Source organism: Argiope bruennichi, chromosome X1, assembly GCF_947563725.1.
Source record: "Argiope bruennichi chromosome X1, qqArgBrue1.1, whole genome shotgun sequence".
NCBI classification, from domain to species: Eukaryota; Metazoa; Arthropoda; class Arachnida; order Araneae; family Araneidae; genus Argiope; species Argiope bruennichi.
The window spans coordinates 45,482,728-45,510,291 of record NC_079162.1 but is presented as its reverse complement, the minus strand read 5'-3'; the positions used below and the strand labels follow the sequence as shown (position 1 = coordinate 45,510,291).

At 30.0% G+C, this 27,564-nt stretch overlaps 1 protein-coding gene and 1 long non-coding RNA gene across 6 annotated transcripts in view; one reads left to right on the top strand and one right to left on the bottom strand.

Moving 5' to 3' along the window:
* LOC129958087 (uncharacterized) overlaps window positions 1-1,666 on the top strand; it is a 53,235-nt gene extending 51,569 nt beyond the window's left edge. For all 3 annotated transcript variants that reach the window (XM_056070275.1, XM_056070274.1, XM_056070276.1), the window contains exon 3: window positions 333-1,666. In XM_056070275.1, coding sequence (XP_055926250.1) covers window positions 333-719 — 387 coding nt within the window. In that variant the 3' untranslated portion in view covers window positions 720-1,666. The remainder of the gene's footprint in view (window positions 1-332) is intronic.
* Window positions 1-27,564, bottom strand: part of LOC129958091 (uncharacterized) — a 157,157-nt gene that overhangs the window by 99,008 nt on the left and 30,585 nt on the right. The gene's annotated exons all lie outside the window — the stretch shown is intronic.

Genomic DNA, 27,564 nt, shown 5'->3' with positions numbered 1-27,564 from the left:
TAGCGCAATTTTAAGAAAATAAGCTTTTCTTAATAAAATCAGTTGAAGAAAAGTCTATGGTCCTTTCACTTGTGGACTATCAAGCAAATACATTTTAAGAGATGTCCTTTACCTGTTTTACTCAATGTAAATCACATATAATGTTTTTTTAAATCATCATTAGTGGTAGACATTTTATTTTTGCGTAAAATTAAAGTAAACGTTGTTAAACAAAATCTACATAAGAATTTAATAGTAGGGAAAAAATCATAAGCAGTAATTTATGAAAAACTGTTGCCCTTCTAGAATTTTTACGCACTGTATAATTTATTTTAATATTTCATTATTTTCAGGAAGACACAGGCGAAGAAGATAACGAAGAAAAAGATGATGCTAAGAGCAGTGAATCATCTAGTGAAGCGGAGAATTCAGTTGCGTGCCCTACAGAAAAGACATATTTAAAGGCTCGTATTAATAGAGAGAAGATTCAACTCCCAGGATCAAATAATCAGAATTTAAAACGAAAAATACACGACGAACTATTTAATTCTACACCTAAACAAAATTCCCCGCTTCGGGGTCAAGAAATAAAAAACCATCTGAAAGATGATTTGCAAATATACGGTGAAAACGTAGCAAGCAGAATGCGAAATTCCCTGCAAGGCTATCGTGAGATAGCTATTGCTAGACATGAAATAGATAAAATTTTATTCAGATTAGAAATGGGTGAATTTCGTTGAGTTCTTCGCTGTTTTGTGATTCTGCTCACCTGTATTCAAAGCATTACCCTTTTAGGTTTCTTTTGCGTAAGACAATCTGAATAGAAAGCAGATTGCAACAGTTAACAGCTTGCTAATTGATTGCTAACAGCTTGCAACTAGCATATTATGAATGTATATTTCATAAAAAAAATTATTGCATCTAAATTCCAATTAATTTTGTTGGCAACACATTTTTCCTGCTACGAACTTTTTCAGAAGAAAATTATTTGTTTTACTTTCGAAGAGCTGAAAAAATATGGCGTTTCTTCATTTAATATTTTACATTACAGCGGATTAGAAAAAAGACTGAACATATCCAGGCCTGAATTATTCTTGCAACTGGCATAACTATCAATATTTGTACAAATGAGTCAAATATCGAAGCCAATAATTCATTGTTTCTTTGCACTGCATTTTTTTCCCCATATGTTTGTAATGGTTGTTGAAAATCTAATTTATTTATTCATCTCAAAAGGCTATAACTGTTTTATCTGATTATTTTCTAATTATGAATGTTTTCCGTAGCCAGAATGGATCTGTTATTTGAGTCATCAATAAGTCATTTTTTTTATTAAGACGGTCAGTTATCTAAAAAGTAAAATAAACGAGATAAAAAAAGGCTAAAAATTCAAGAGTTGAATGTCTAACAAGATTTGAAATTGAAGAATTAGACTCCTATATTGTATAATACATATAATCAATCAATTGCCATTGCATGGCGAAAATATACGAATTAATTTTTATATCTGTATGGTTGTTACAAAAATGTGTAGTTCCTTTATTTTGTTGATTACCTTGACTATTTTAATGTTCTTTTTAAAATGATATGCTTCAATTGTTGAAAATGGTTCAGTTAAGATATGCCACTAAATAGTGCCGCAAATTATATAACGCTATTGTTTTACTTGCATTCTATAATTGTTTGAGATGTGTCATTTATATCTATAAGAAGTAATAATTTATGAAATTCATTGTATTCATATTTATTGTCTTTTTTGTTATATTGAAGTTAATTTTTTAATATGAATAAGGAATCAAAATGCTCTAAATTGTATAGTTAGAAAGGCAAAGTGCTTAACTTTGCTTATAATCATCTGTCTTTCATTAAGTTTAAAAATGCATTGTAATTAAACGGTGATGAATAAAATATCATTAATGGTGAAGTATATCTACAATAAGTATAATCATTTTGCTTAGTAGCAGTTGTTGTTGTTACTTACGTATGGCACTTGACAAGCCCTCTGACGAAGTCAGCGATTTAAGCCGAGTTAGTGCAGTAGCTTCTGAGGGTAAAGGCCCCTGAGACCCGATGGCAGAAGTCTGACTACTAGCTCATATGACGATGACACTCCCACACGTGTTTGCACAACCCCTTTTTACAGGGGGCTCTTTCACACAACTCACAGATAGAACACAGCGCCAACCATGCCCGAATCAGGAACCAAACACGAACCAGGACTCGAACCCGGGACTCCCCTATCACGGGCATTGGGTTTGGATTGTGTGATCAGCTTCAATATGGAGTTTGATTACTTCTAACAGATATACAGGCACATTGGTTTGGTTTCGATTTATGGCGCAAGAGCCATCTTTGGCCATACTGCGCCGATACAGGTACAACGGATAGGCTTCTTTCTTAAAAGATAGTTTTTAAGAAATAAGTTGGCAACAAATCATTGATGCATCAACGCAGTTCGAAAAATGGGTGGATTCAGTGAAGCAACGCTTTTGTGCTAAACATACCGAATTGGATTTGAATCTTGAGAATGTGCTGAACAGTTTAGTTTAGTTTAGTTTAGTTTAGTTCAGTTTAGTTATATTAACGTTCCATTTTAAAGCAACATTAGGGCTATTTTGGGACAGATCTCGTAATTTTGAACCGCAGTCAGTTGACGAGGATGACACCTGAGCTGGTACCCGCTATCCAAACTTCCACACCACACCAGCAAGATGTGCTGAAGAAACCCTATATACAGCATTCTAATCAGTAAGGTAAATTTCCACTTATTCACCGCTTTGTGATCTGGCATTAACATCTTGTAATATGAAGGCGCAGTGAATTTTCTTAAAGAAGAGCAATAGAATTAAGAATATCTCCGGCATATTACTGAGCATAAATAGTGCCTCTTGGACCGATCGAATCTATTTCTTTCTGATAAAAATTTGCAATTTCTTAACAAAAACTATTTACCAAAAATTCATCCGTCTAGCTCGTTGAGTTTCACAAATAGATGCAATTCCAAAATAGTTCTTTTAGGGCTCAAAGAATTCCATGGATTTCTCAAGATCAAGTCTTTTAGCCTGCAATAGAAAACTATAAATGGTAAATAACCAAGCACCCAAGAAAAAATCGAACACTGTTTTACAAAGTGCCAAATGATTATTTGTCAAATGAGCAATGCTTTATAATGAGGTAAAGATGAAAAATAGCTGATAATCCTCTAAATAATACGAAAGTGTGTAAAGAATTCGTTAATGACGTTCGTGTGGGCTGATCGGGTATTATTTTGCAGTTTCGCAACATTTCTTTTTTTAACATTCACTACTATTTTTTGCGATTTCCCAATATTTTCTTTACAACATTTACCACTTTAATACTCAATACTTACTGTTTATATAATCTCATATACCAGAAGAAAAAATGAGCAAGCAAGTTAGGTTCTCAACAGACTGATTATTTATTATTAAGAGGGAGAGTGGTCTCTCTGAAACTTTCTCGCATGTCCCTAATAAAGATGCTAACAGCAGATCAGATCATTGATAACAGATCAGAAAAATTGATCTCCTTGAACAACGCCATAAATGCTTCAAATGCTCAGATTTTTATTTTGAGAGTCAATATATGAGCGTTTTGTTCTTGGAACTACAGTTAAGAAAGCCGGATATGCATTTTGGGAGTCTTTTCTTCGATCGATCGAAACTACAGCTGCAATTTCAGTAACAATATTACATGCCAACTTTCATTTATCTATATAGTTGCATTTTTAAGTTTTTACATTTACATGCATGGGACTACATAGACCGACAGACAGTCAACCCTTGATAGATTTAATTCAAAATTTAATACAAATCTACAAATGCTAAAACTGTAGGCTCAGTTTTATCTCTTTACTCTTTACGTTTAGTAATCAGACTGTCAAACTGATTTCTTTTGCAAATTGCAAAATGAAAATTTTCAAATTTTCATAGAAATCTACAGAATGGTGTAAAGACCACATACCAATTTCATCTGTCTAGCTCAAAGTGTTTTAAGTTACGGTATTCGCAAACAGAGCAATAGATAGACAATTGCAGAAATGTATTTTTCAAGTTCAAGGGGTTTTAAAACAAGGAAATCCATCAAAATATCGGATTCGAATTTTTTTGGCGATGGTAATAATTTGATTTTGCATATATCGTATACAAGAAAATAAAAAGCAAGTGAAAATGTATTGCAGTCGCCTTCTCATAGGTTAATTTTCTAAAATTAGTTTCTAAAATCAAATTCTTAAGATGATTTATGAATGCTGGAAAATTCCAACAAAGCGAGTTATTTGACTGGAGTCAACGAACTGATGATTGAGATTTAAAAATTATTCAACATTTCATCATTCAGAGCAGATGAAATTTAAAAAAATCTTCGAAATTTTCGTAATTTAGATCGAAACTTGCATAACTCCGTGTGGGAAAGAAATCAACAATTCCATGATGAATTTTCCTTGTTATTGATATTTTCCACCATCTAATATTTTCATAACATGATGATGCAATTTTTAGTTTTTCTGAAGAGGACATTCCCTCCTTTCTCAATAATGAAACAGCGCTAATGAAGAAAAATATAATAATAAAAAACATGAAGACTATAATAATCAACAATTTCTATAAACAAAGAAACTGTGCTAATAAAGACTATAATAGTCAAAAATTCGACAAATGTATGCGTTTTTATAAAGAAGGGATGTTTAAAAAAATGCTTAATTGCGCAATGTTAATGTAAATAACTATTAAAATTTTTATTATCATTGGGTTTTACTCTTTTTCTTCGGAAAAAGTCAAGGAACTGAATTATACAGCATCTAAAGTCATTAGTTTCGTCTTAAAAATGTGTTACGGGATTTTTAAATACTTTTTACTCTCTTGTTTGAGAAGAGAAACTGTTTTAATCGTCAAGATTGTAAGGAATTTCTGTTATAGACCTCCTTGAGATCATAAAAACATTTTTCTAATTGTGTCTATCTGTGAACAAATGCTATAACACCCAAATCCAATGAAAGTTGGATTAATAAAATTTTGTATATGGTCTCAATATACCAAATTGTAGATTTTTGTTTAATTTCGGTTGAACACTTTTTATGTAAAGTTTCTCTATCCATTTATGTGAATGTAAACACGATAATTCAACAATACAACGAGCAAGATTGGTATTTTTCATGCGCTTTTATTACTAAAATTACGTATCTATATCAAATTTTGGATTATATCTATCAGTAGGTTGACTGTTTATTCGTACGCTTGTGAAAGCGATAATTAAAAAAAGACACTAACCTCAATGGGTGACATTGAGTTTGTAATACTTTTTATCAAAATTGTAGATATGTGCCTAATTTAGAGCTGAATTTGCCAACAGGTACACTGTCTATTTGTATGTCCATGTGTCTATAGGAAATGATATTTTAAGCTAAAAACATTGATTGTTTGAATTCACGAAAATTGTAACAATGACCGTTGGCTTAGAATAGGTAAACGGAAAGCAGTATTTATTTTTTAAAATTCCTCAAATTTTCAATCGTTAATAAAATACTTTTTATTCATCCACTCATGTTCAAATACATTTTTTTACACTTGTAGTAGATGACACTTGATGTGAATACAGTTTTTTCAAATATGAATTCATTAATTATTACATTTAATTAATTTTTAATATTTTATTTAAAGTATTAAAAGAGTTTTAGCAGTTTATAATAAAAATTGAAATCAACAGGCAGTAGCTCAATTGGTAAAATGCAAGGATTTCAGTATTTTTCACGTGATGGAGAAGAATGCGAGTTCAATTCTAGCGAAAGTAGGAATTGACTTAATTTTTTATATATATTACTTGTTTGCTCAGACGCTGAATTTTGTTCACAAAAACATAAAATGTATGCAAAAATATGCTTTCGCAGCTCTTTTCTGGATTGATTCTTGAGACACCAATATTTTTTTGACCCAGCCGTCACCAGTGGCAATGACTATTGGTTTTCAGAGTTAAATTTCAATTTTCATCTAAAATATCATGACTGTCAAGCTGTTTGTTAAAATAATAATAATAATACACCTGTTTAAAATTTTAGATGAAGACCTTATAACTACCGCAGTTTCAACAGCGACTCAGCTGGTCGCGAGTGAAAAAATGACTTACGTCATGAATGCATATTTTAAAGCAACATTTTTTTTTCTTTTTTAGATTCTAATATTACTTTGATCTCTCCATTAAAAATGATTTTAAAGTTTAGCGACACGCGAAATGCGATACCAGTTGGTGATAAATCACAAAACTTTAATATAAGCCGAAATTAACTCTTTCGTCATCAGAATCAATTTAAAGCAGTTTGGCCACATCTTGCTGTTGTGTTATCAAATCTCAACGACCAACCAAAAAATCATCAAAATTCTTTAAGACATCGTTTTTCTACCCTTTGAGAGCCAAGGATGATGAATGCTCAAATAATTTATCTTGTACTTAAAAAAAATACACACGATGAAAGCATTTAATTGGGATCAAGCATCATGCCACGGAAGTGGTACCAGAACCAATTTAAAAAATAAATAAAAAGGACTAAGACACATTAGACTGAAAAACCAACAACGAAATCATCATGATTATAAAGATAATAAGAAGCACCCACTGATTTTCATCCACGATAAGAGAATGAAGCGTCGAAAGCGTGCTTCTAACACTCTTCAAATGAATCTCGACCGTTTTTCATTCTTAATTTTTCGTGGACTTAATAAGCAGCAATAACAGTACTTATCACTTATTTTTTTACCCCTTCACTCTTTCTACTTAATTCAAGTGACCTTCCCCACAGGCAATTTGTGGCGATTGACTATTATTCCAAAGATCCAAGGTGGCGCACGCGACTGGTCCAAACCAAACCGTCTGTGGTGAGATTTGTCGACGTCACTGGTGACAACATAAGTGATAAACTGAAACCAATGACGTCACAACTGATTCTCATCAATGGCAACTTCTTGACTCTCCGTCCCCCTCGCCTCAAGCGCTCTGTTTTGAAAGGAAACCGAATCTGAGTGACTAATCACCCTTGAACAACATCGCTTTCATACAGGAGGTTGACTTTTTTATTTTTCTTGGATATCATTCACGCAATTTTTTCTCCGAAACTGCACGATAAACACGTATGAAATAAAGGGGGACAATAAATGACGTTGTGTTGGAACTTTCTCCGTCAAAAAGGGCCAAATTTTAACACTATTTATCTTTGGAGGCTGATGCTGCTGCCCCATTAATTGAAGGGGGGCGGCATTCTGACAAAGGCTGCTTATCATTGAAAACAATGGAAACAAGGAGGGTACTATAACATCTTTTTTTCAAAAGATATTGATGAAACACCAGAAAGTTATTTTATCAAAATTTCTAAAATATTGTTTTTTCTGCCAGCAATCAAATTTATAACTCATTGATTATCTTATTTTTCTTTTTATATTTTTCCATGTAAATCATAAATAGCGAAAATATTGCAAACGTCAGAATAACTGGCATTGAGATTTCGATGAATCACAGCGTTTGAACATCTTGAATTTAAAAAAAAAAATGGTCTGGTTGATTGCAGAGACGTCAATTTAAGATTGGAAAAGGAAAAAAGAAATTACATGTGGTCTTTACCCAAAATTGTATATCGGTGTCAACTTTTGCGAAATCTGATTTTTAAAAACTTTCTGCCTGTCTACCCGTGTTCATATAAACACGATAACTCAAAACCACAACAAAGTAAACGAATTAACTTTGCCAAATAGTTTTATCACCAGAATTATGGATCTACAGTAAATTTTAGATACAACTAGACTTTTGCTTGAATGTCTATCGGTCTGTTTATTTGTGTGTGTGTGTGTGTGTGTGTGTGTGGTAAACGCGGCAATCCAAAATGTACAGCAAGCTAGAATATGAAATTTTGTTTATGGCTATTATATTCAAATTATAGATTTGTGAACATTCTCGCGTTTCAATCATATGATTCATTTGTATAATCATAATGGAAACTATTGCATGTACTATGCATCCAACTAATGCATGCAAACTATGCATGCCACACTAAATTAATTTTGAAAGACATAGTTCGTTTTGCAATCGAAGAAGGTACATCATATGAAACCTCAGCGTAAAACTATGACATTAGATGTTATGCACAATTACATTTAGCACGTGTTCCGCCCTTTCTGTAAATATTTCGGCGATCTAAAAGACAGTGATCTTTTCTTTACATTGCGAAAACTTTTCAAGTTTAAATATTGCCTACAGTGTCCCTTAACTAGGCCGGTTCAAAAACAGCATTACTCAAGTATTACGAAAAGTTTTAAAAAAAGGGGGGAATTCAGCACATGGCTGTTCAAAACTAAAAACAGGACATGTACTCCAAACGAAGGATCCAGCAAAGTGTCAATTACAAGTTGTGATGCAACATCCTGTTTGTGAATTATTATTCCTAGGCTGGAAAGTTATAAATTCGAGTCTCGGAGCACCTAAATCAAAAAGAATGACGCTCGCTAAATTTGTCTTGGGCAGAAATTCTTCACGTTCAGTTTGGGAACAAATGGCAGCCAAAATGTCGTTGCCTTCTTCGGACTGTAGATTCGGATCTATTTATCTATAAGTAGTAACTGGGTAGGAACGTGAGTAGGAGTATGCAGTCTTAGTAACTAATAAATCATTACTGAGTCTCATTAACTTAAAAGCAACTGCGGTTCACAATTTTACATTTTAGGCAACATCATTTCATCATTGCATCTACTGTAAATCAGGACCGATTTTATCATTAGATGAATGATACCACAGAAATACCATAACAATGTTGAACCTGTCCATTAAACTTTTATCCATTAAATTTAACGTTTATTCAGTGATCTTCTAATAATTATTTCCCCAATAAAATTGAATTCCTTCATGTTTTTAAACCTAAGTGTAAATATATCATTAAATATGTTATACTTATTCATTCCTAAAATGTAAGTTAATGAATAGCACTGCAATTCATTTTTTTTTACTCTATTTAAATGTAGCATTATTATTATTATTATTTTAATTTATACTTTTTTTATTTGGCTATGTATGTGAATATATTGATTAAATAGGGGGCATACATTTTTCATGCACCAGTTCCTGGCCCTGGAACAAACCGAATGCTAGTAGTGCAATTTCCGTTAATTCATAACTTCATTTCATTCAATTGAAAAAAATTATAGAAATCCTACCCAAAAGAATAAAGAATAAAGCTGGGAGAGCTGGAAGAGGTCAAGAATTAAACAGAAGAAATTAATAAAAATAGTTCTAAGAGTATAGAGAGAAGAATTCCAATAAATAGAAAAATGCAAGCAAATTCACCGAATTGGAAATTTTTCTGAAGTTTTATTACTTCTTTTTATTGCATCCTTAAATTGCAAGTGACTTTCTGACTTCGATCTACGAAATTTTATCTATCACATTAAACTTATGAGATCCATATTTTATAGATAGTTAATTTTATATACGCTGTATATAGCTATGTCGTTATATAGATATTTGTACGAACATAGAAAGTTAAAGTAAGTAGACCATGGGCTTTCAGCTGAAATCCATGGTAATGCCTCTGACGACAAAGGTTGGAAGTTAGCAAGTTTGTCTTGAAGACTATAAAAGGTAATGAAAAAAATCTATTGTTAATGCGAAGAGCATCATCGATTAAGTATAAAAAAAATCTACTATTATCCGAAAATTAATTAAAAGGTCTGAATAGCGCTTATTTCAAATACTCACATATTATTGCAATTACTGAAATCAAGGGCCATATTTTTTTTATTTTCCTTACTTATAAGGCCCTGTGTATTTATATTTTTAATATTAATTTTATTGATGATTTTCTACTTCTTCATTCGCTTTGAAACGCAGTTGTGTTAGTGATCGGATGCTGTGTGATTTACATTTCAGAGCTGTTAATTAAGTTTTTGGCACTTGCAAAACTAGCAAAGATCTATAATTTTACAATTAATTTTGCGCTGTCTTTCAAGATCCGGCAATAAGGGTGCTACCGTCAGTCTAAGATGAAAGTGTACAGCAACATTGCTTAAGTGGATATCATTTCGAAAACTCAATTTTTCTTTTTTTTCTTTTTTTAATTAATTTCGGTTTGAAAGAACATAGTCAGATACTTTGTACAGTAATCTGTAGATGTATGTAGATTTCACTTGCACATTCGAGATTTAAATTTCAAAATATTTTTAACGAGGCAAAGGAAAAACAATTGGTTTTATTTCTTAATAATAAAAATACTTACCATATTGCATCATTTGCAAATAATATTGTTCATTTTAATTACAGAAGTCGTTTGAAGTTAGAAATTAACCATAAATTTGTTATGATTGTATTAGGACCACAAAAAGTTTTTAATGTGAATTTCATTTAAAGCTCGATGGAAGACTTGATTTTACAAATTATTAATGCCCGGAATTTTTATTTAATTCTTGAGAAATTTATTTAAACACGAAATGTAAGTATGCAGTGGTACGACCTATAAGTATTTATTAGATATAGATATAAGTATTTATTAGATTTTAAACTATTTTAATTAAGAAAATTACTTATTTTAATAATTTTACAGAAATCATTGTTCAAATTATACATTTTTTTGTAAAAAAATTAAATATTAAAAAACACCATTTAGAAATGCTCCATGCTTAAAATTATTAATTTAATCTAGATTAATTTAAAATTATTTATTCATTGATTATTTGGATACAAATCATGTTGCTACTTAAGAACATTTTAGAGCATTATAAGCACATGAAGATAGCTGTTTATTATTCAAAGCAAATTAATGACATCAGCGGTATCACCGAGATGGAATGAGTTAAACAGGACTTTTTAAATGAGAATACTTGTTAACTGAATAAAATAAATAAGTGAGTGGATTTAAAAGTCCCGGCATTTTTAGACTCTTTACAAGATTCAAACTGGAAATGATGTTTTGAAGCCCGTCACATGTTTTTAAACTAAAGATTTCGTCATTATTAATACTCTTAATGCAAATTTATAGACTTTTTTTAAATATTACACCCGAATTATATTTTCTCCACTCTCATTTTTGTCGTTATCATTGAATTATGAATAATTTAATAACAGACAAGTAAAATGATTTAAGGTAAAGCAGGTTTAGAGGATGCAAGGGCCATCTGGAGGTCCCCCTAAATGTGAATGAAGGGAATTTCCAAACTTCATATTGGCAACACTCCAAAATAACTATCAGATCACCAGTGGCATAAGAGCAGTTGAAATTGCTCATAAAATGGAGAAATTCTGCTGCTTATATCTTTAGACACTACTCCACTCAAACTATTTTAAAGAGTGTAATTTTATAATAACAATTGAAATAATTAGATCACATTATACTATAAATGTAATTTCCTTGTGATTTCACTATTTTATAGAATAAATAAGTCATAAAAGAATGCTCAGTTGCCCTAGTACTAAACTGATTTGTGGCAGCTGGATACTAGACCTTGGAGATTTGGAAAGGGGCAAGGCCCGATTAATTCTCCCTTTAGGGCATCTTGACAATGCAAATATTGAGGCCTCTCCTTTCTTCTCAACTTCCTCCCTTAAATATTTTAATGGGTTACAATTTTAATCTATATTTAAGAAGTTTTAAGTAAACTTTAACAAATGGAGATTACAAAACATTTACTTTTGTATCGCTTTCAAGAGAATTTATTTCAGTATCTTGCCTAAAAAAATTTAAAATTAAGATTTAAAGGTAATTTTTATTAATTCTTAAAAAACATATGAAAACTTTTTAACAAAATCTAAATACTTTCTTTATATTTAAAAGATCCTTTTTAACTACAAATCTAAATATATTTTTTAAATTAGGAAAATGATAAAAAAAAAATTTATTAAAAAAAATTAATTAAAAATGTTATTAGATTAATGTTTAAACGATACTTAATTTTATCCGAACAAATTCGAAAACACGACTCTTTTCATATCAGCACTCAATAGGACAGACCATTATAGCAACTAAATTCTGCACAGATATATTTTAGATATGGAAAAGAGTTATCTTGAAGCGATTTTATTCGAAATTTTAATTAATTAAAAATTAATTTTTGATATTTTTCACCAAAAATATTTACAGTACAAATTCGAGTTTTACACCATTTTAAAATTAAAATTTAAAAAAAATTATTATTTAATTTTAAAATTAAAAAAATTATTATTTAATTTTAAAATTAAAATTTTAAAAAATTATTATTTAATTTTAAAATTAAAATTAAAAAAAATTATTATTTAATTTTAAAATTAAAATTTAAAAAAATTATTATTTAATTTTAAAATTAAATAATATTATTCGACATCAGTCGGAAAACTCCTTGTAGCATTAATTATAAACAAGATTTTATACAAAAAAAAAAAGATTTAATTTAAATTAAACATAGCCAATACTGCCAGTGAACCAACTGGTCGCCAAAGGCAGCTAGTAGTTTAAAATAAGAACATTATGACAACCAAAATTATTAAATTCAAAAAAAAAAATCTTGATATCATAAAACCTGTATCAACTTAATGCGCCTTCCCATCTTCGCTATTTTCAACTTGAAGCAGGGAAGATTATTAGAAAATATATTTTTAATTAAATATTTTTTGTTAATTTTGATTTTTTTTTAAAAAAGCACAAAATTAAATTTTTTTATTTTTTCCTGAATTCTTTGTTTATTTGCATGAATTTACATAGTTTGGAAACTAAAAACTCCTATATTCTAAGGTGATATTTTAAAAATGAAATATTTCGTATTCAGAAACTGGACTACGGTTTTGAAATAGGGTAATCTTGGGAAGTTTCAAATTTAAATTTCTTTAGAGATAAAATTTTTTATATTGATTTTTCATTGTGTAATTATTATATTCAATTGTTTCAACATTGAAATTAATCATTTGTAAAAATCGATCTATATTTAAAAATAATAACCCTAACTATAGCATTTTACTAAGTAAATACTGAATTCCAAATTGTATAAGTGTTATTAGAAATTTATTTTGTGAAATAATATTATACCAAGAAAAACTGGACCGTTAAACTAATAGTTCATTTATTTCAGTATTCTTTTCCCGAATTATATTTATAGACTACTTCAAAACTCTTATAAATGTTTTAAATTATAAATTTTAATAAGTTTGAATTCATTATAAAGCATTTATTTATTTTAAATGTACCATTTATTTTTTAATTTTTCAATTCGATTCTGTTAATTGATAAAAATAATTACAATGAAATTATGAAAAATAACATTAAAAATTTATTATAAACTCAACATTTTAACTGCAGTTTATTTTAAAAAAAATAATTAACATTTCTTTATAAGAAATTTATTCCCATTTCAAAATATACCATGTTAATTATTGTATTAATTAATTATTAAACTATTTAAAATTAATTTTAAAAAAGGCAAAAACACGGACGATGAAAATATGAATGAACAGGTAATGTAATTTGGAAGCATTTGAAATTTATAATTCACAATATTTCGATTAGTTTTAAATATTTATATTCAAATTAGAAATCCATAGCTTATATTTCAGAAGTAACTATTACTAAACTAATTAAGGACAATTCTATCGATTGATTCAGCTCTTCGATTTCTTATCAACTGGTTTTTAAAAATATTTCAAAAAGCATTCACCTGTGCCACATCAAGACAAATTTTATTTAAATACCATAAGATTGAGGACTATAAATTTAAAGGTAAAATCCTTGTCAGACGATGTTTCGATATCTCGAATTTATTTGGAATTATTTGATATTCGTATCTGCAGTAGAATCTTTGAAACTTCGATGCCATCCCTATACAATCATTTAACTATTTCAGGTTCAAATTATTTATGTTAATCCTGCATATTTCTAATATTTTATGTTCACATTAGAAATTCAAAATCTTTTTCTAAAATTATCAATCACTAAACTAAATAATTAAAGGCGTTCTATCAACATATTTTGCCTTACGATTTGTCTCGATTTCTTATCAATTAATTTAAAAATTCACGAAGTTTTAATAAGTACAAAGGATAAGATAAACTTCATTTAAATACCTAAGAATCGATAAAAAATTACATGTCTATCAAAGATTTTGACTTTAGATATTTTAATATATAGAATTTGTTCGCAATTATTTGATATTCGTGTCGTTAGTAGGATCCTTAGACTTTTCGTGACTAACTTGCGGTATCATTTGACTGTTTCGAGTTCAAATCCTTTACAATATCCTTGTAAAAAAATTAATTTTCTTTTGAAGATAATTCCGTAAAATCCACTGGATCCATTCATAATAATAGTTTGGCTGCATTTTTTGAAGGTTTTGGTTTCATACTTTTCGGTTGCTGATTTTCTATGCTTTAGAACAACCGCCTCTTCTACCTATTTTCTGTGACATGCTTCCCTTCTTTCCCTCTTCGTATTTCAACGGTCCGTGGTTTTTTATGTGGATTCATCCTTTATTATAGTGTCACACTACACTGCTTATATATCCGCAGTATGCATTTCGTATAAATTGGTGTGACGCATGGATATCTTCCCAAAAATGATCGTTTGTTTTCTTCTGAAGAAAATAGAGAATAATATGATATTGCTACAAATGAAAAGATTTTTCTCGCCACTGCAATTAAATGCAATCCATACACCCTCATTAAAAAGGTATCTTTGCGAAATGTCATAGAAATAAATCTTGATGCTCTGCAAAAAAAGAATTGAAATTGTTACTAACTTGAAAATTCTGTAAGATTCTATCAAATTTTATTTATATTTCTGACAAATTTCGAGATTTAAAAAAATAATTTTGATACAAAATTCCTCAAATCATTTTGTCTGTTACAGTCTCAGAAATAAAAATTGCAAAATTCAGTCTTAATAAAAAAAAGAGGTACAATCCGTTGTTAATGCATCATTTTCGAATTTATTAAGGGAAATATATGGCATAGTTTAATTTATTTGATCGTATTTACATGTTAACAGGGTGAAGTCAGTGCGTGCCTGCCATCTGTTTCTCGCATTTCCATATCGATATTTTCAATATTTTAGTGATAAAAACTTTCTGAAATCAGCGGAAATAGTTTTCCCGAAACTTTCTATCATACTCTCCACTGAAGGTCTTATTCCCCCCCCCCCCGCATAAAACTATGGCTCTTGAGTAAGGCCACAAATACCTTCCATGGTATTAGAGAACAACAGTTACGAAATATAGATTTTTGGCGCGAATCTAACATTTTTACTGAATCTATCATGTGAATATGTGTTTTAAACACCAGCCGGTATCCTGGCATAGGGGTAGCCCGTCTTCTCCGAGATCTGGGCGTCTTAGTTTCGAGTCCCGGTTCGGGTATGGTTGTTCTTCATCTGTTCTATCTGTGAGATGTGTGAATGTGCCCCCCTGTAAAAAGGGGCTGTGCAAGAGAATGTGATGCTTGAGTAGCAAAATCGCCCTAGTTGGCGCTACTTAAACAAGAGACGCTCCCTCTCGGCTTAAAATCGCTGAATTCGAATCCGCGGGCAAGTGCCATCAGAAACAACAGCAACAACATTTTAAACACCCTTTTTCAGACCGAATAAAACCAAAATTTGACAAGTAACTACAATTGTAATCATAAAATAACATACTGAATTTCATGTATTTAAGTCAATCAGTTTATGAGTTATAAAGTTTGCATGCATGCGAAAGCACAGACCGACAGATGGTCAACCCTTTGGCAGATTTGATTCAAAATTTGATGAGAACCTACATTTAAGATGTTAATTCTGTGTGGCAAATTTTATCGACTTATCTCTTTGCATTTTGGAATTATAGAATTTAGGTTACAATCAAATAGCCAGACGGACTTCCTGTGAATGGACTTCATCAAAATTTGATAAAAATCTACAAATTTAGCCGTTAATCCATATACCAAATTTCATTTGTCTAACTCAAAGCGTCTTTGAGTTACTGTGTTTACTGAGTGTGTGCCAAAAAATGTATTTTTCGAACTCAAGGAGATCTGAATCGTGGAGATTCGTAAAACACTTTTCGAATTTTTTAACGATTGCATTATTTCCTCTATATTTCGCATATGAGAAAGTAACAGAAATTGCTGACGAATGTTGTTCATATTTTTGCGTAATAGATAAAAACTAAAAGTTTGTTTACTGAAATCTAAAACTTTTTTGAACCTAAATTAACAAACATGTTCATCTTATCAATAGTAAACTATAACCACGATTGACGCAAAAGAGACGCAATTTGCCCACGTCAGTCTCAAAGATTTAAATCATTCGGAATATTCTTTCCTATTCTTTTTTGTGTACTTACACAATAAGAAACTATTTGTTTTTAGCTTCGTAGTACATTTACAAAAACAGAATACACATTTAGTTATTTGCGTGCAAAATTTACTGTAAATTTGTAATCGTGATGCCAAAGCTACATTCGAAATTTCATTTATATAGCTTGTTGCGATTTTAATTCAGCTTGTTCACAAACCCACGAATAAATACGCGGATATACGCTCCCTCACCCATAGAAAGATTTAGACCAAAATTTAACACACATTTCCAGTCCTCGAGACAATAACTCAAATGTTATCTATCTAGATTTACCATATTCACATGTACATATATGGGCTGACATATAATCTTCCCGCTAAAAAGTTTCGTTAAAAATTTGATAGATATCTTCGGGTTTTTTTTTTTTTTTTTTTTTTTTTTTCAAAAAATACCTTCCAAATACCAAACTTCTAGAGTCGTCTTTTTTAATTTATGCTCACAGATAGAAAAATAATAGACAAACGGAAATCCAATAAATTTAGTAAAAGCAAATTTTAAAAACCCAATTTTATTAGTTTATTAAAAAGCAGAATATTTTTGTATCTTAATCATCTTTTACTTTAAAATGTTTTTATCATATTTTACTATTATAATCATTAAGAATTTTGAAATAATATTTCTCTAATATAGGACTCACTTATAGTTGGAACCACTAATGAGCAATCAAAATTTAAAGTAATTAGCTTAGTGTAGTTATATTTACATACCATTACGAAGTAATATGAGAATTATTTTGGGATGGACCTCTTAATTTTTAAACAGTGGTCAGATGACGAGGGCAGGCAGCAGACAGCACTCCTATTTCAAACACAATAGTGGTAAGACATTAACTAGGCCCGTATGCGAAAGGTTTTTTTTTTTTGGTGTAATCGGATTTCAAACCGGTAACTCTTAGTCCCCTAAGGTGATACCTTTCCACCATGAATGAATTTCATTGAAACCTTTAACGAAACTAATCGATTAACCGATAATTATATTCCGGTAATATCAAAATGATGTATTGTCACAGAGAACACACAAATGTACAAAATTTAGAGCTTTAGCACATCAGGAAGAGAGTAAAAAATCTATTACAAAACGCTGTCTGCACATACATGGCACAAGCAAAGTTTATTAAAAATATATGAAAACCTTTTTTTTTTTTTCCTTCAGGCTCGAGGACTTCTAAAATTTAAAGTTTCAATAAAATCTCGAAGTCATTTTTTTACACGATTACAGTACTTTGAAGCAAATTATTAAAAAAAAATCCTGTCACTTCAACTCTTTTTTTTTTTTTTTTGTCGGAAGAATAGCTTTAACAAATAGCCTAAATTTAAACTTATTAAATGTCCTTGTTCCATATCTTTAAATAAATCTTTAATCCTTCTCATTGATTTTATATTTCAAATCGGTACAATCTGTATTTCTCGTTGATTTATTATTTCTTCATATCTCCCTCTTGAATAATTTATAAGCATTTTGATAAATTTTAAATGACTCATTAAATATGTGTTGCATTCCTTGATTGAAAAGTAGAATGATAATTATTTTATTCGAAAAAAATAATAAGCTGATTCCCCTACTTTTTATATTAATATTTCAAACTCTAAAGAGAAATCAAGTTGCTTGTTTTAATTTTTTTTTCTTTATTCGCACGGTGGAACTCATCTCTATTATTTTTAATATATTTAGAACTACCAAACTCGCAAATAATGCTGAAGTTGCTCTGAAATACAATATTAGAATAAATGAGAATTTCTTTAACCAGTTAAGTGCATTCGACGTGTATATTCGTCAATTCAAATCATCATTTTGGCGCGGTTGATGTGTAATTTTTTTATCTAATAAAAATAAAATTTTACTCGTTTTATTATGATTTTTTTTTTTTTTTGCAAAATTTACTATTTGTATTGTGCAACCATTTGTATTGTGCACAACGTGTATATGCGTCATCGCTTGACTTTACAAAGAGGGCTTTTAAAAAAATAACAGCCGCGGTTAACTGATTCATTTAGAAAGGAACCATCATTGTTGTGAAACTTCAATAGAGATCTATCTGCAAAGTTTGAAACATCAGCATTTTATAGACATTTTCGTGCAAAATATGAAATATGATCATTATTTAACCCTTTAAAGGGCCATTTTTTTCTAGTCATATTATGTTAAAATATCTTTAGGCTTGAAATTAGAATAAGAAAAGAGATTCATTTAGCTTATTAGATAAATTTAATTTGATTAATTAATTAATTTGGTTAATTAATAATTAAGTAATAAATCAAGACACATCATTTTGTAAGTGATAAAGAACTGAAGCATCTAAGTTTCTGTCTTTCTAAAAAAATTTGTCAGAACTTACGCCAACCTACATAATTTCATACAAATATTGATAAATTTGGTGGGAAGCATACTTCCCACGGCCTTAGAAAGGGTTAAACATATCATATGGTTTTCTTAAGCGTTATATGTAATACGTAGGCATTCTGTTGAATAACAGATGCTCTTTAGACAATATAAAAATGTGCTATTTGAAACGAATCTGCAAAGTATTTCATTCATTGCCGGTTTTTCATTTGGCATTGTATAGAATTCTTAGGAAATGTGCAAAATATTAATAGTTTCATTTTTCGCTTAGAATTTCTGTAAAATGTTGAATTCCAAAATGTGTCGGTAACAGAGTCATGTAGTCAGTTTGAATCCTATTATAGGATTAGCGCCATTTCAAATTGCTGCTCTTTTTATAAGGACAGAAATTTTAAAAAAAAAATTAAGTGTTTTATATATAAATTGCATACAATTATTATTTTTTTAAAAATATATTTTTAAATACTCAATAATTAGAAGCTGCAATGTAAGAGGAACTTGAACTAATTAACTTTACCGTCTGACTTCTTTACTGTTTCAATCAATTTGTTGAAACTAATTTTACTGAGCACTTTTAGAGTGCTGAACTTTTTTCTGTGTATGTGGGGTCGGTCTGATTTATTGAGTTCCCAAAACTTCCTGCTAAACTGTTGATATCAGATCCTACAAGAGCGAAAGCTCGTCCTTAACTGCTTTTAGATCTGTAGACGTAATTGCTAGGAAAGGGAGATGTACCTGTCTTATAAAAACAGGTCTCTTGTAGAATCACCACAATAATCTCCATGGCTCCGCGTTTTCTTTCCAAGTTTAAGGGAACTAGCTCACATTCATATTATATTAGAAGAAAAATAGGGAAATTCATCTAGTAGTGGTCTCTGAATTTCCTTATTTATGAGAGATGAAAGATACATCGCAACCTTATCTTTTATTTCATAGGAATGCATCTGATAAACCATTACTTTTCGGACCACTCTTTCGCCATTGGACTTAACGATTAAAAATGGAAAATAAAACATATGATACATCATAAAACCCATAATAAAATCCTTAAGAATAACTCCATAAATTTAATTCCGAATTAGTGGTAATTAATTTTCATTCACCAACAGGTTTCTATATGGTGGAGTAATTAAACAAATTTCATTATAATAAAGTCTTCTTACCAATTATCCCACAAAATAAGTTCAGATGAAGGGCAAAACGTCCCAAAATAATTTGGACAGTCCCAATTTTACAATCCTTGTACCTGATTTGCATAAAATATACCGAAGTGGGCCATTTCTTTAAACCAAATTGCGCTAGGATAATACTCGTTCACTCACTCTTTAAACCAAATAATTGGTGTAAAAATAATTTTATGAAAAATATGTTTTTGTTAATATTATAATAATAGCTTTAGAAGAATTTGCTATTTTTACTATTCAGAAAATATACTTGACCTGTTCTAATAACTAAGTACAACTCCATATCACAATTCTTTTGAATATTATGGTTTTGTGTGTACCTTCGTGCTGTTGTTTGTGATGATGGTTCTAATATGAGTTGGTGTAGCATATCTAACCAAATCCATGAAATAATGACTCGTGACAAAGGGGGAATCAACGTTTGCTGTAGAAGCCTTGGAGCATCTAAATTACTCCTGAGGTTGATACCTGACTCAGCTCCATCACATAGAGGTAGATTATTTTCCTGAAGGAAGAATTGGCATTTCACATAAAGGAAAACAAAATAAATATATGTAAAACATAATTTTGCAGATGCATAACCGAAAAGAAGAAATTTTTTTTGAAATTTTGATTTCGATTTATTTCACCACGGAAGTCATAATTTGTACAGAGAAGAAGCGATAAGAGATGCGTCAGACTAAATGGCGACACAAGAGCAGAAAAAGAGAGAAATTTTTCCCTTCAGTGATTTTGCTTTGAGATTTTGATAGGGATTTCTTTGGCAAGATGGGTAAGGAAATCTTACGTAACTTTAAAAAAATGTTGAAAGCAATAAAGATTTATATCATTTCGATCAGAGCATGAGAGAATGAATAGTGATCACTTTTCTAGAACGCATGTTAAAAATAATTAAATAGAAAGTGGGAATTGGATCAGGAAATAAGAGAGCATTTTAAAATGAAGCTAATATGGACTAAATTAAGATAAAAACTTGGAAGTCAACTAAGATTTAAATTGATTTTAAAACGTCATTATATATATATATATATATATCAATAGACAACCCGATTTGAACAAGAAATTCGCTGCTAAAGAGCACATCGGTCTGCCAGTTTCTGAAAATTGCTAGTTACGAATGTATAACCAGAGGACAGAACCCATGACTTTCTTCCTCCAATTCATGTTCCTCCGCCATGCCATGCCACAACTAAACTTGCTTGGTCACTTGTGGGCGTGTTATTATTAATATCAATGATACAGTTATTAGATCAACGATAAAAAAAAGACTAGATGCCTCAGAATATCAGGAGTACTATTTTTTATTCTCACAGTCCTGTTTGACATTTTCCCCCTTCTTAATCTATTCTGTGTTAAAATTCAGACAGGCCGTGAAATGAAAATTCTCATTTCAAACGTTTAATACGTTAGAAGTTAATTTAAAAGATAAATAAGCATGAAAAATAGATAAGTAAATCAAATGCTGAAATAGATATTGCTACGGAAACTCCGTTCGGTGAAAAATCCAACAACTGGTTAACAACGCTTTTTTTTTCATAGAGAAGGAGAAACACAGGTAGAAAAACACGGCAAAAACATATGAAAAAAAGACAGCACTTACAGAAATAAATAACACACTGTAAACAGCGAATCGCTAATTAACATGACAGCACAAAAACACTCGGATTGGGGTTAGAGAGTTTACTTCAAGCTCCAAAGAGAGAATTCACTAAATTCGATTAAGCCTCTTCCTCTTATATTGCCTCCCGAACAGGATATAAAATTCTTTAGAAGGATTTCGGATCTTAGCTCCTAATAGGGATATCATCAAAATTCTTGTATATTCTAAAACTCTTATTTTGTAGCCATGGTATGGTCACCAATGCTGGAGGCGAATGTCTGGCATTTGCTCAATATCCTTTAAAAGAGCTGTGAAACTCTCTTCCGTACTATGACACCAAGCGCGCAGAGAAGCAATTTACAGATTCGTAACAATGTATTCCTTTACAGATACTTAAAATCTCTTCCAATTTCAAGGCAGTAGAAAAATTCTCATTTCTAAATATTCTCCAATGTATTCAATAAACTGATTTGTTTTAGTGGTCTTTATAGAGTGCGCATTCATACATCAATCAGCTCCATATTAAATCATTAACCGTGTAGTTTTTTATTACAATGGCATTTGAAGCTTTAGGTTCAGGTAATATGAAGTCATTTCGATTCAACTAAAAGAACCGAGAACTTTTACGGTGTTAATGAATTTTGGGTACTTAGTTTATTTTTTAAATCAAACTATGTCTATTATAAATAACATAATTTTAATTTCTAGGCATAGAAATTCGATAGTTCACTGATATATTACTCACGGATAACTTTATCACGTAGCTAACAATTAAATTCAGTATTATTAATTACTTATTTTTCTAATGAATCTTCCTTTGCGGGCAAATTACAAAAAAAAAATGACATTATCTATGATCGGAATATCATTCCAATTCAGAAACGACCCATTCCTCCTACATAGAATACATCTTTCATTGCAGGAGTAAAAAAATAACAATGCAATGGGCATATGTTGTTTGTTGGTTGGGAAAATATGTGTCAAATTATATTACCTCGAAACAGAAAGGAAATAAGAATGCAAAATTTTCCCTACGTCTAACGAAATGCTCCATCAACATTGGTAAGATTCCATTGTTGCAGTGGGGAAGCAGAATAGGAAAAACGTAACGGTAAGAGTAATGACCTATCATATGAAAGCAGGGAACTTATTTATTTTACCTGCAGCTCATCATGGGCAATCTATTTTGTTCTGCCCTTAATGATTTATTCAGAGCTACTTTATCATGATATCGCAGAGAAATAGATCAGCTTTGGGGTTCGGATTCTGAAATTAGAATTGCCAGAGAATAGCCGAATTTTATTGTGTAGAAGGCGTTTATCATTTCGGTAATGCGTACACTTGAAAAAATGTTGGAAAGTTTCTTTTCGTTCTTTTAATTTGTTTTCCAAAGAACTTCGAACGAAGGTTAATTTTGAAAATCTGTTGGTGCATGTTTCAAAAGTTTAGAAATTTTTTAAATATCTTGTAAATGGAATAACGAAAACGTATTTTTCTATTTTTTTCCCCTATTCTAACGGAGGGCATATTACTTCTTTATATACGTAACTATCATTATTATTTATTTCAGGTAAGAATGGTTTTGAAGCACTTGCATCTAAAATTTCGGGAGGCTTACATTTTTTAATATAATTTAGACCTTCCTAATGCGATCATATCTTTCTTTACAATTCTTTCTATTCCCTTTCATTGAAATGGTAAAAAAAAATGGTGATGAGATTTAAATTTTAGCATAAAAATTCTACAGTGACATAATATAAAAATATACATAACAAATCTTAGTATGAGCATTTATACACTCAAAATACACTTTGATCTATTATGTATGTAGATATCTTATTATCTGATATCAAGGCAGTTTTTAATTCATAAATTTTGAGATGCTCCTCGTTCTTTTCAAATTTTAATGTTCTTTTCTGTTAAAAGCAATTATTAACTTCCTTTGGATATTTCATACCTTTTTCATTAATTATATATTGAATTTTTGAAATAGTTTTATGACTGCTAATTATACTAAGAAAAATAAGTTACGATTTATAAATTTTGAATCTATAAAACGGGCATAGAAGCTCAATACATCATGGCAAGTATAATTACGACAGCTGTTTTTCATTGGGGACTGACAAAATATATCAATATTGTTGTGGTTACATCGTGCTGTAAGTAAAACAAGTAGAAAGCAGCTGGAAATCGCTGGAGAGAGCAGCTGGGAATCGCTAAATACCACATTCAAGAGGATACTGCTCCCTATTACAGCTCGCGGCAAAATTATGGCTACCTCCTCCACAAGTAAGTGACGTATTAATTTTTATAAAATTTTCATCAAATAACTTCATAATCGAAATGTTGATTATTGTTTATCGATTAATTTAACTTCTGAAGAAATTATAATGTTTTTATTAAATCAATACAAAATTTCTGTGAGAATGAAATCCTACTTTTGCAATAGCATATACCTTTGTATTTTAGAAAATCAAATGTATCATTGCGAAATCATTTTCGGAAACCAAATCAATTCTATTCATATGTCTTTCATTGTGTTTAAATCATCTAAAACTTTCAGTATTATCTAGGGCAAGCTTCTAAAACTTGTGAGTCGTGATCTTAGTGAGGTCGCGTAGTAAAATATTGGGATCGCGAAAATTTTCACAATATACCTTCTTTTTTCTGATTCTTCAGTACTGAACAAAAATTATCAAGAAGCCTATTATGACTTTCATTTTAAATTTGCTGATTAATTAAAATCTGATAAATGCCTATTATAAATTGAATTTTTGATTTAACTCTAATTACTCTATACTCTATCCTGTTTATTTTAATATTTGTAAGTAAAAATATTGATGAAAACTACCAGGATTTGAACATTTGATTTAAAAAATGTTAAATCGCTATTTAAATTTAAATTCTTCTCTTTATTTCATTCTCATTAATTCATCACTCATTTTCTTATTTATGTTAAAACTTCGGGTGTTTTTTTTTTTGTTTGTTTGTTTGTTTTGAAAATTAATCCCTAAAATGGAAAATAGGGAAAAAATGTACGATTGCTTTGTGAGAAATTCAAGAATAAATGTGTTTTCAATGAAACTATATTTTTCGATAATACAAATGACATTTTATTAATAAATAAAATGTCTGAGGTGTCATATCTTTGTGAATATTATCATAAAAAACTTTTAACAGGAATCTAAAATTCTCCTTATTTGATATTAGGATTTACGGAAAAAATTTCAAAATATATTTAAGATATTTAATTTTTTACCGCCATGTTTGTTTTCAAACACTGGGGTTGTATCCATGGCTATTGTTTACAAAATATGCGCTATCTTACACACGCAGCTATCTTTCGCAACATTCTTTTCCCATTCACAACCAGAAAATTGATCGTTTATTTTTATTTCAATTCTTTTCCTATTTCGATATGATAGGTCATGAGTTTATTCGCCATTCAAAGGAGTGTCTTTTAGCAAAATGGGAAGATATACATATCACATGATCCAAAGATAGAAAGGGTCCAACACGCGACTTCGCATCCTGGAGATAACGAAAGTAGTGTTTAGTCTGTGTTACAAAAAGTCAGACTAGTTTTTTTACTTACCAAAATAGATTTTGGATTCAAAGAAAAGAAATTATTCGCAGACTGCGATATTTTTATTTTTAGTCCGTCTCCTGATCCTTTTGACGGAATGTCTTATCTCAGACTAGATTATTTTTTTCTTCAAGTTTTTCTAATACGTCTGCTGATTCTTCTTTTTTTTCACTTGGACAAATGTTTGTTATATGAAGATTAATGATAAAAGTTGAAGTCTTAGAACTGACTATCTGCGCACTAATTATGTGAACTTGTTGATTTTTAGAAGATTTGTGATGATGTTTGCCGATCTTGAGATGATTGCACTTGAATTTCTTCCTGAAAGCTTTTTAACACAGAATGCTTTCATTTCATGGGTGAAATTCTTAAATCGTTAGTCATCCTTTTGGAAAAAGGAAAGCACAAACCAAGATGTATTCTTTAACAACTGATGACTCAAGAGGACGAATTTAATTAGAAGAAGAGGTCAAAATGCATTAGATTTATGAAGAGATATTTTAAAATTATGCGAGACAGGTTTTTAAAAGAAAAATAACTGCGCAACACGACTTCAGAATTTGTATTTTCCACATAAATTAAAATAACGCAGCTCAGCAATAAAATCATTTTGAAAATTCTCTTTGTTTTGATAACTGACTTTTTTATCATTTTCTGTGCTGATGCTGATATCAAAAATGAAATTCATTTATTTTTCTGATACGTAAGACGTTTTCACAAAATCATTTTATATTTTGGCAAGAATAACTCAAATTAGAATGTTTTCTCATTTTTATTTTTATTTTATCAATTCATAAATATATACTTTACATATATATTCCAACTTTGTCCGGATTAAAATGTTAAATGAATTTTATGACAAAGAATTTTCTGTTTTTATTTTTTCTTTCCAAAATTTCTTTTCTGTTTCTCTTTTGATGACCTTCCCGGAGATTGTTTCCTTTCAAGTTTCAGCAGCAATCGGAAGTGAAGTCGATATTCCACCTTTCTTGATACTTTTCCCTTATGTCTTGGTGAATTTAATATCACTACTCACTCACTGCGTCTAAATTTTCAGTTTAATAGTCCAGGAAAGAATAATGAAAACAAATGCTTAAGCTTATATTATATCCTATTACCTTGTAATGTCCCTCCAATAGTAGATTTGAAATTTGAGACTCTGTGATTTACTTCTACTAGTTACTTCTACTGAAAAGCAGTAAGAAATATTTCAAGGATTTTCATTCGTTCATCCTCATTTTCTGCTCAAATTTTTTATTCTTCGTAATTTTTGTAAGGTCAGATTTTACGAATACCATTTTCTTCCGCTTTGCTTTGGATAAACTTATAAACTGTTGATGAAAGTGTTTTTGGTATATTTTCTTCATTTTGATAATGCCTTAGCTAACTGTTTTATAAAATATTATTTTAAATGAAATGGTGTAGTTAAAATCTTTTTAGGACTAACCAAACTTTCTAAACGTACAGAATATACTTGTCTGGAATCCTTAGTTTGTCTTGATCCTCCAATTTCTTGCCAAAATAAGTAAAATACACTCTCTTTCACGAAGTCTGAAAATATTTTTCTTACTTTTTTTCCCTCCATAGTTACTACAAATATAGCAAAATCAGTTAGATTAATTAATTTTTATTTTGAAAACCGTTTCTCTCAACCGCAAATCAAACTAAAAGCAAAAAAAAAACCACTTGTATTAAAAGATAGATATTATATACATGTGTACAGCAATAAGCAAAGACAGATATTGATGGGGGAGTAAAAAATAAATGCTGAAAGTAGAAAAGGAATTAATGGGGGGGGAGGCTGACCTGTACTAAAAGGCTGGTGAACCAGTTTAACTTTGTTTTCTTGACTTTATTATTGTATTTATTGCATTTTAAATCAGAATGGCTTTATTATTGTGCTTAGTTTATCAGTCTAATATTTCTTGAATACAATTTTTATCAAGCAAATTATTACTTAAAACTTAAGAATGTATTTAATAAGGTCATATAAACCATTTTAAGTTTTTCTTAAACATACAAAATTCGTACACATCAAACCTGTCGTTTATGATAAAACTGTAAGTGATGGAATTTTTTACTTTTCCTATAATAAGCATCCAAAAATTAAAACACTGATAATTATAAGACAATTTTTTCATCACAGACCTGTGAAATTATAATTACTGGCAAAAGCATAGTTTTGAAATTCAACTCTTCACGCATTTACATTACAGAGAAGCTTGGTCAATTCGAGTCTGACGGGACCACAGTAAAAATTGTATTTTAAAACATACAAATCACGAAAAATCGCGTCTACAAATTAGTATAGGAAGGGAAAAGACCATCTTTAACTATAAATAATTTGAGATTTTTTAAAAACATTCAAATTTTAATAAATAATACGCGATTAATAAGTAAATGATGAGAAATTTTTTAAATGAAAGTGATAATAATTACAGTCAAACTTTTCTTGAAATTCAATAAATAATAAAAATTAGAATGTTTTTGCATAATAATATTAATAAACAAATAGTATAAATTATTTTGAATGCAGCTATAGCTC